This window comes from Rhinichthys klamathensis, unplaced genomic scaffold (genome assembly GCF_029890125.1).
Source record: "Rhinichthys klamathensis goyatoka isolate OS25496 unplaced genomic scaffold, OSU_Roscu_1.1 h1tg000160l_1, whole genome shotgun sequence".
NCBI lineage: Eukaryota > Metazoa > Chordata > Actinopteri > Cypriniformes > Leuciscidae > Rhinichthys > Rhinichthys klamathensis.
The window spans coordinates 113,836-123,702 of record NW_026606694.1 but is presented as its reverse complement, the minus strand read 5'-3'; the positions used below and the strand labels follow the sequence as shown (position 1 = coordinate 123,702).

General features: G+C 37.4%; 1 protein-coding gene across 1 annotated transcript; it reads right to left on the bottom strand.

The window, feature by feature from the left end:
* Nucleotides 1–217: 217 nt before the first annotated feature.
* On the bottom strand, nucleotides 218–9,509 carry pgm1 (phosphoglucomutase 1). The gene is made up of 11 exons (XM_056258818.1): nucleotides 9,202–9,509; nucleotides 7,820–7,982; nucleotides 5,819–5,962; nucleotides 5,604–5,729; nucleotides 3,832–4,022; nucleotides 3,455–3,609; nucleotides 3,212–3,327; nucleotides 2,508–2,643; nucleotides 2,201–2,384; nucleotides 1,073–1,207; nucleotides 218–527 (listed from the first exon to the last, which is right to left on the bottom strand). The coding sequence occupies exons 1-11, from the start codon at nucleotides 9,445–9,447 to the stop codon at nucleotides 438–440; spliced, it is 1,686 nt and encodes a 561-aa protein (XP_056114793.1). The 5' UTR covers nucleotides 9,448–9,509; the 3' UTR covers nucleotides 218–437.
* Between the last annotated feature and the right edge of the window lie 358 nt (nucleotides 9,510–9,867).

Below are 9,867 nucleotides of genomic sequence, written 5' to 3'. Positions count from 1 at the left end.
TTTATCCACTAATAACACACTAGGGTGTAACAGTTACTACTTTCGGCCTCAAATGAAAGACAAACTGTGTATATGAATAAAATGTAGCTGATGTTTTTAGAATTTAAATATGATCGACCTAGCAGACACAGAACCAAGTTAAGCGCTGTACTCCCCATGACAAATGAAAGTGTATAAAGAAGCATTACTTCCTTAAGAACAAAATCACAACAAGCCATTCATTTCATAGACTGTATTTGATATTTTCTCTATTTATAGTGGATATAGATCTTCGATTGTACATGTGGAACAGCAAAAATGTGACACTTTCTAGAGGACACACAGAGCACATAATGACTGTGGTATGAAACTGATGGCAATAACTATAAAGTAAGGCATTGCTGAATACAGTGAGGGCTAGTTTGGGCTGGATCAGGTGAATATGGGCTTTAGAGTAATTATGTGATCACAGTGGGAGCAGTGCGGTCCGTCTTTTCCTGAAGCTGAGAGATCCTCAAGGCAATGTCCACCAGAGGAGCCAGCATGACCTGTTCACAACAGTCGAGAGGGATGGAAATGTTACAAGTGCACTATTAGGAACCCACAAAATGAGAGATACAATAGGGACTTGGATTCACCATAAATGAAAACGGATGGTGCGAATGTAGCGTTTACTTGTTTGTATTAAAATTGAACATCCTTTTCTTCTACAGTAACTCAAACCTCAAAACTCGTTGATACTTTAAGACAGACTGATACTCTTGTGATCCAGTTTGATCAGATACAATTGAGTGAATCGGATCTTCAACCATATGTGCCGGGATAAGCATGTCAAACTTGATTACCGCTAAAGCTACAATGGATTTAAGTCAAAAAAAAAAAAAAAAAAAAGAATAAATAAAAAAATTAATACATAATCTGGAAAAAAAAAGTATATATATATATATATATATATATATAAAAATGTATATATATAAATAAAAAAAAATAAAAACTTTTTGTAAAAGTAATATATGGTGGGAGAGCAAATATTTTGTGGCAAAAAAAAAAGACAACTTTTTTTTATTTTACTGATTTTGACCATTCAGTTTACCTGTGGGTCTGCATAGATTTTCTGGGAGTCATTCTCATAGCTGTCAATGTAAAGCCTGATGGTTGCCCCGGCACTGCCTGTCCCGCTGAGACGGAAGATGATACGCGAACCATCAGTGAAGATGATCCTCAAACCCTAAAAAGCATGAAGACAGAAAAACAGGGATGATGGCCAACATACAGTGTTTTGGAAAGTATACAAAAATTCCATGAAATCGAGAAAGGTGTTTAGATGAAACGTTTCCAAGACTGTTCTTTTGAACGGTTTATTTATGAGATATTTCAAACACAATGAAGGTCATGATGAGGCTATTATGTCGACATCAGTACTTTCATCAGAGAAATCAACGAATTTCAATATGCCATTTGACGTTTATAATGTACAATAAGGCAGTCATAACTGCAAACAATGGGTAAATAAACTTTCATTATATAAATATGATATTAAATATTTTAATATGCAAGTAGAAATGCAGCTGTTTTCCAAATAAGGGTAGTGAAATTTATGACTTGGTTATTCAAAAACCTTGAAGATTTTTCTTTTCAGATAAATTCTTTTGAAGATTCTATTCATCAAAGAATCCTTTAAAAAAATATTTGATTATTATAATAAGAAATGTTAGAAGGCTTACAGTACGTTTTCATAGTAAATCAAGCTATTTTATCTGAAAATATGAAAGAAAGCTTGATTTCTCATATGAGCCCTTTAAAGTCTTGTTTGTTTTTTGGTAGGTTCTGATCATATCTGGGAGAAAGATGGTCTGTGAGCAGTCCTCGCATGCATCTCTAATAACAAATGCTGATCGTAATAAGAATTGCATACTAGAATGATTTCTGAAGGATCACTGAACACTGGAGTAATGGCTATTTTATTATTTCTAAATAATGACACTGAGCTTTATGGCTGACTGTTGGAAAAACATAATTCTAGTACTATTTATAAATATGGACCAAATGGAAATCAGAACATCAAGCCACCCTAAAGCTAATTAGAAAACTAATTGTGTAATGGACTGACCATGTGATCACTTAATCATTTATGTCTTCTGTAGCAGTAGTCACATCCCAGAAGATGAATCATTTCAGCTCTTATTATTATTTTTGGAGTATTTTTGTGTTTCGGACTCACCTGTCCTTTTGAAACACTGCCATCAACAGGGTCTGTGTACTCAAAGTTATCAGCCTTCTCCACTTGATATGTTTTATCCCCAGAGGAGAAATTCTGCCCTACAAAGGCTTTATCGGACATTGTTGTCTGCAAGTGATCAATCATCTTATTCGCAGCATCAGAGTCCACCTCTTCATAGTCATACCTGACACAGAGATTTGGGACAAATCAAACAACAAATCTACCAGCAGAGGGCAGTCAAGCAACAGAGATCAATATTTCAACTATTGTCCATACCAAAGTGTCACTTTATCATTTTTGCAGTTACCTTGTGAAGAAGTTCCGTCCAAACCTCTGCCAGTGGTCTTTCATGATATCCTCTACACTCTGTTTGCGAGTGGCCAGGATTGAGAGCCATGCGAGCACTGCCCACAGACCATCTTTCTCCCGGATGTGATCAGAACCTACCACAAAAACAAGACTTAGAAATAAAGCTTTCTTTCATATTTTGAGAGAAAGGATCTCAATTTACAATGAAAACACACTGTAAGTGGTCATATTCTGACTTAACCTTATTTTGCGACGTGGCAGTAAGTTATTTTTGGTGAATGTGCAAAACATATGATTCATTATACGTTAAAAACTAGAAGAATAACAAGTGCAGTAAATGGTAAAACTATTTTCGCTACAAACGAGTGTGTTTATGATTACGACCAATTAAAATAATATGATATTAATACATTATAAGTGGACCTAGGTGGGTAAAAAAAACAAGAACATTTTTAAATAAAATTAATTATTTTTTTATAATTTTTAACAACTTAAAAAGAATATCACTAGCGAACACACTTTTTTATATATATATATGTTTATATACACATGAATTTTAAACAGAAATACACATTCATTCACTTATTTAACCACTATCTTAAATAATTTAAAAAAGCTTGTCAGCCTAAAACCTTTTAAGCAGCTTAGCTAGTTAAAATCTTCTATTATACTGGAGAACCACACGGCTTCATAGCTACTCACCAGTACCAAAGCTTTCTTCACCACAGAGGGATAACTTGCCAGCATCCATCAAGTTTCCAAAGAATTTCCAGCCTGTGGGTGCCTCATAAAGTGGCATCTTCAAAGCTTTGGCCACACTGTATGATAAAGTTTATGAAATGCTATAAATTGTGTGCAGGATTAAAGGGTCAAAAGCTACACACCGACTGAGACGTGAAATATAGGGCTAGATCACAAAATGTAAATGTTCTTAGATGATTATACTTGTCCAAAGCCCCACTGGTGGGCATACTGCGAGCCAGACCCTTCACGCCTGTCTTCCGGAAATAAGGGATGTATGTAATGTTGGCACCAATGACTGCCACAGAGTCTGAGGGGTTCACAAAGAATCCATGCTTACCCAGAACCATGTTACGATCCTGCAAACAGAACAAGAGGGCAAATTTGACGAGGTTTTACCTGAGAATAGTTACTAGCTGATTTCAATTGTGTAACTAAATGTACATCACTGTTCAATTTTTTTTTTTTTTAAATAAGCAAGGATGCATTTACCGTAATTGATCAAAATTGACAGACACTTTGAATGTTACATTTGAAACTTTTGAACGGTAGTGTATATGGTATGTCAGTTACAAACTTACACCATCACCATCAAACGCTGCTCCGAAGTCATATTCACCTCCCTTCATAGTATTGACCAGTTCAGCAGCATATGTTAAATTAGGGTCAGGATGGTGTCCCCCAAAGTCCTCAGAGGGGACACAGTTAACAGCAGAGTTTGCTGGGGAACCAAGCTCTTCACACACTATCTTCTTTACATAAGGACCCAACACTAGTGTAAAAAATACATGAAGAGGCAGTCTTCGGTTATCAATTAGGCATTATAGGTCATGAATGGTAATTTTGATTTCTTAAAATCAATATCTCCTAAGCCATTTGCATGTTATTACTTATAGCAGTTTGGAATTATACCTTAAAAATATTGTTGCAGGGTTTTGCTAGTATGTAATAGTAATACTTAAGAATAAATGGAGCTATAATTAATTATAAGCATGGTCTTCATAGAAAGTGTAACAGAATAACTAACTGCATAAGTGTGTACACCCCTAAAAATAATACTCAATTGAAGCAACCTTTGACTTTATTAAAGCGCTCAGTATGTTTGGATAGGAGTCTATCAGCTTGGCACATCCTGACATGGGAATATTTGCAAAAACGTTGTAGATCTGTTAAATTGAAAGGGTATCTCCTGTGCATCTCCCACACATTTTCTATACGATTCAGGTTTGGTGTTCCAAAACATTTCTCATTATTTTAATTGGTGCTTTAGATCACTGTTATGCTGAAATGTGAAAGTCATCTTAATTTTCATCTTTATAGCACATGCCAGAAGGTTCTGTGGTAAAATTGACTGGTAATTGGCCATTCATGATTCCCTCCACCTTTTTATTTTTATAATTTTTTCTCTGGAATGTGCACTTTGGTTTTCAGTGGCATTAAAAAAACAAATCATACAAAACAATTGTTTTGCCAATGACGAACACTACAGTAATATTATCATAGGCCTACTATTAATACTAAAGTCCTCTGATTTCATTACACTAATACGTTTTCGTTTGAAAACGTATATTTTTCTCTCCGGTTTGGCCTTCCGTCCACACTGAGACAGCGTTTTAAGTCAATGAAAACGTAGCTTTTGGAATACGCTCTCCAAAGCGGATAAATTTGAAAACGCCGTTTTCGCGTTGTAGTGTGGACTGTGAAGCCGGAGGTATTTGAAAACGATGACGTAGGCTAAGTTTAGTCATGTGATCCATGTTGTACCAATAGATATTCATGTTTACCCGTACTGTCCTGCGGCAATACAGGAGAGCAGTTGCGTTTTAGACCAAACATATGGTGACTGAGTGCGACCTGGACGCATCAGTGATGGTGAGATATTTTGCTAAATAAAATTATCCTGTTAGAAGAATTGCGCGATAACTTTATTATTTATTTTTCCATCTGCATCATCTCAGTGAGCTTTTGTGAGGTTTCACGCATGCGCAGTAAGGTGAATTTAGAAGTTTCTCATCCACACTGAGACGTCAGAAAAAGCCTGAAAACGCTAGTGTGGACGGAGAGCGTTTTTAAACGAAAACGCCGTTTTCAAATGTATCCGGATTAATGTGGACGTAGCCACAGTCAATAAGTGAGGTGCAAGATGGCACCAGCTGCGTTTAAATGAAATGAGAGAGCGCAACAACGCCGTGATACGAAAGAGATATGAAAGAAGCATCGCCTCAGATACCCGTATGAAAACTAGTTTACCACTAATGCTAATATATTATATCATTTTTGTAGTTTCAGAGGACTTATGGCTCACTACAACACCAAAATGACCTTATTTTTGTTTGGGAAATATAATTCTTACCTCCATGCATTGCATCGAGCCGTACGTTGATGTGGTTGGGTCCTGAGAGTAATTCCTTCAGAGCAGCAAAATCAAAGATATCTCTCAGCATCTCTGCATAGGATTCCACTGAGTCCACAATTTCCACTGCAAACGATACACAATTATTAACAAATATGAATGAACTGAACAATTATTTTACATAACTAACAAATGGTTAGACTCCAAAATGGTACCAGTAAAGGGCTTGAACGTGTCAACCTCGAAGGTTTGCTTCCCAATTGTGGAGAGGTCCACCTTGAGTTCGGGGCAGATGTGATATTCCTGGAGGGTCTTGCTGATCTGAAAGATTTTGTCTGTGACGCCCTCTGGCGCAGGACCTGGGAAAGAAAAACCAGACCAATTGAATGCAAGCTTAAGTGATTTAATGCAGTCTTTAATTGTGGTTGACTAATGTGTCACCAAGCCCGATATATATTTGTATATAATTTGGCATTTTTTAAAGTGCCCCTATTATGCTATTTTAAACGCATACCTCAGGTCTTTAGTGATGCGGGATGTCATTCACTACCCTCCTCCTCATTCATTTTTTAAAGTTAGACATCAACCTTCTAAGTATTCCTCAATCAATTCATTATAAACAATGAAATAACATTTATTTTATAAAAGGCCTGTTTTCCAATTCATTTTTGTAAAAACTGTAAAGGGTCGCTAACGACCCGAGGTGTGTAACAGTGTAAGTATATATTTTTTTCTGCACAACAATAATTGAATCTTTGATGACTGAATAAGTGCAATTAAACTTTATTCTACAAGGTGGCAATGTCTGATACACAATGACTACGTTTACATGCAGCCAAATTTCGGGTTATGGTCGGGTTAAGGTCACTATTCGGGTTTCTGAAACATTAGGGATAACCCGTTTACATGCGTGAGCAGAGAGAGTTACTCCTGTATACATGGAATTGCAATATCCCGATGTAAACGCGACGCGCGGTTAGCGTGTGGACGTACGGACAACCTTAAGACGCAATATGCGTCATTTCCGATTCTTCTTCCTGTATCCAAAGACAACAACAACAGCAGCACGCGGATAATGAATAGTTCGGGGCAGATAGCGATCGCCTTTGTTTGCGCTTTGGTGCTGGTAACGTTACTGACCTCGCTCCAAATTCCTTTTACGCAAGATTCCTTGCGAATAGAACATGCGCAGAACACACATCACTATGGGGATATGCCGATGCGCGTTTACATGACCAAAAATTCGGGTTAGAAAAGGGGTACCCCAGGTATAATATCCCGGTTTTTAAAATCCGGGATATGAGCATATTCGGGTTTTTGCCGGTGTTTACATGGCCGTTCGCGACCGGGTTATTGCTAATATCCCGGTTTTGAACGGGTTATTGGCTGCATGTAAACGTAGTCAATGATGAAGTGACGTTTCACTCATAGTTACAGCAGGCAGAAAACAAAAGAATAGGAAGTATCATCAGCAAAACTTGAAATGGCTCAGCGATTTACTGCAGAGCAAGTACTGAACGCAATCAAATATTAGTGTCAGTCACTGATAGTGGATCTGGTGAAGAAGCTCTCAAGAATCAAAATATTGATTTTGAAGATGTTGAAAATGATAGTTTTAAGAATATGTTTGAGATGGCAAATATGAGTCAGATGCTGAATGTACTGGGAAATGAGCTCTGACGAGGACAGTGATGATGGTATAAAACATCTGCTCAAACTGAGCCCTTCCAAGCTCAACAAAAGTAACTAAATAAGTTTTATTTTATCCTTCTTTAATTGTTACTCTAATATAAAGAGAGTTTTATATTATCGCGACAGGTAAAGATCGTCTGTGTTAGTTATAGATTCGGGTTGCTAAAGATGATAGATTGGCAAAACATTCATGCATTTAAGGGTTAAACGTTTCTAAATTTGTTTTGGAGTTCAAGATAGAAAGTAGTTGCTATCTAAAGTATAAATCTGTTCATTTTACGGATTTCTTTTTTGTATCAAGTTCAAATTATTATTTATTTTTTCATTTTCAAATGATTTATAATTTAGTAAATATTATGTAAAATGAATATAAATTTAATTTCAGCAATTGTTATGGATGTGTTTTAATATCTTTAAATTAAATAGTGTAATATCATATTGTGATACACCTTTACTGTATATCGGCCATCGGTCACCACCCTGTTCTCTAAGGTATCGGCATTGGCCATAAAAATATGTCTAACCTCCGCTAGATATGTTGAACTTGATGCCGAAGTCTCCATTGGGGCCGCCTGGGTTGTGACTGGCTGTCAGGATGATCCCACCAATGGCTTTGATTTTACGAATCACACAGGAAACAGCAGGTGTTGACATAATCCCATCCTGACCAATGACCAGTTTGCCAATCTGTGGGATCATGAACGAGAGAAGTGACCGATAAACTCCTGTTCAAGATTATGCTTAGAAATGCACTTCATGAACCCTGAACCATAAGAGAGGACCACTTTGACTTTGCCATCCAGTACAATGTTTACATCAAAACAACACTATTGATGTGTCCTTGTGATTTATAGCATGGACGGTTACACAACACAACACTAGTGCATAGCAATCAATAGAACGTGGCTAGTGCTACTACTACTTAGTGCTATCTACTACTTAAAAAAAGAGATGCAAGTGTGTTCTGTAATACAGAACAGATTTTACTCAATACAGCACCACTGCTCGGGACGTGACTGCAGGCACATCTCCTCCACATCATGGTTGTTGCTGCAAGACTCCTGATGTTAAAGAAATCCTCACACCCTTACAAAACACTGCTGCACGTTTTACTTTCTAAGCTCTGCAACATGATGAGAGGGGATATGTTGAAGTCACCACGCAGCGGCTCTGCTTTTGGCAGAGCGTGAAATGTCAAAGGTGTCCCAAAACAGCCTCAGCTTGAGAGAGCATCGAGTTCGTTCGTATTAGGTCCGAATCGGTTCTTTTGAACAGCTCGTTTCAAAGAAACGGAAAAAAGATTCAGCGCATATTTTACGTCAGACGCAGTTACGTACTCCAGTAGTCCCCCTGGCATAAGATTTAGTTCGATTCGTTTACAAATTTCTCAAAAGCTCAAGACCATTGGTGCATTGGTTTTACGATCTACGATGCTTTAGAAATGCAGTCCAGTTCGATTTGTCAATGAATGGTTCAGAAAGACTTTGTGAACCGGTTCTACGGTACCGATACATTGAAAATATCCGAGTCATATGAACGAATCGTTCTTTTAGAACGAATTTTACGTCACATTCACAGGGTGGATAATTAAGATTAGCGTTATTTCCCTCAAATAATATGTAACCGTTATAAATGTGCATGCAATGTTACTTGGAAACACTATGATGAAGTATGAATAAATAAAATGCCAGAAATTTGAGTTTACCGTTTATTCCATGCAGTAAACTAGTTTTCAAAGCATGCGTAGCAGTGCACAATTGCAACTGAACTAAGTTAAGTGGTCTCTTTTGCAATGTTCTTGTGTCATGCCTAGACAAAGTCATTTTGACTTCCTATGTAAGGAAGTGGCTTTTGTTACACGTTTCTTTTACATTAAAATTGCAAATCAAATTCGGCCAATACTAACCCCATTAGCTGCAGCAATCTGGACGATCAGCTGAATAGCTTCTTTCATGAAGAATCGTCCATCCCCTCCCACTACCAGGGTGCCCTCCTGCCTCTGAGAAGGGTCAACGGTGGAAATGATACTCTGGATAAAATTCTCCGCATAATGCTGATTCTGCTGGAATACAGTCACCCTCTTTCTTAAACCGCTGGTTCCGGGTTTTTGGTCGGGGTACGGTTTGGTCTTAATAACCGTAATTTTCACCATGTTGCAGCAGCGGTCAGTGTCTGTCACTCACTCACTATCCGGGTGCCCAGCGGGATGCGTGTTCACCACGTAGCCTCTCTCATACAGCCTTTCACCGATTAAAGGATACGCCCACATTTAAAGAGACAGTTCGGCCATTTATAATGTCTATAATTGTAGTATGTACAGCAAGTTAATTATACAATTATAAAAAAAATTATCTTATTCTTAAATTAAACTAAATTAATCTTGTATCATATGAAAAGGTCAGGTGATTCATCAGACACATTTGTTTATGCAATGAAGGCACAATTGGTCTATTAGGACTAAATATTGAGAGAAAATGCAGGGGCCCTATGCATGTTGAGAAAACTAGAGCTCTAGGTCAGAGTTTTGTTTGTCTATTGCATCAAGTTTCACCCAGAATTCATTCAAAGCAGA

Excerpts from the sequence above, each read along its gene's own strand:
- pgm1 (XM_056258818.1), bottom strand. The coding sequence starts at position 9,447 with ATGGTGAAAATTACGGTTATTAAGACCAAACCGTACCCCGACCAAAAA. Across the intron at positions 5,963-7,819 it reads GTTCAACATATCTAGCGGAG|GTCCTGCGCCAGAGGGCGTC; the intron begins GTTAGACATATT and ends TTTCTTTCCCAG. Across the intron at positions 5,730-5,818 it reads CACGTTCAAGCCCTTTACTG|TGGAAATTGTGGACTCAGTG; the intron begins GTACCATTTTGG and ends TATCGTTTGCAG.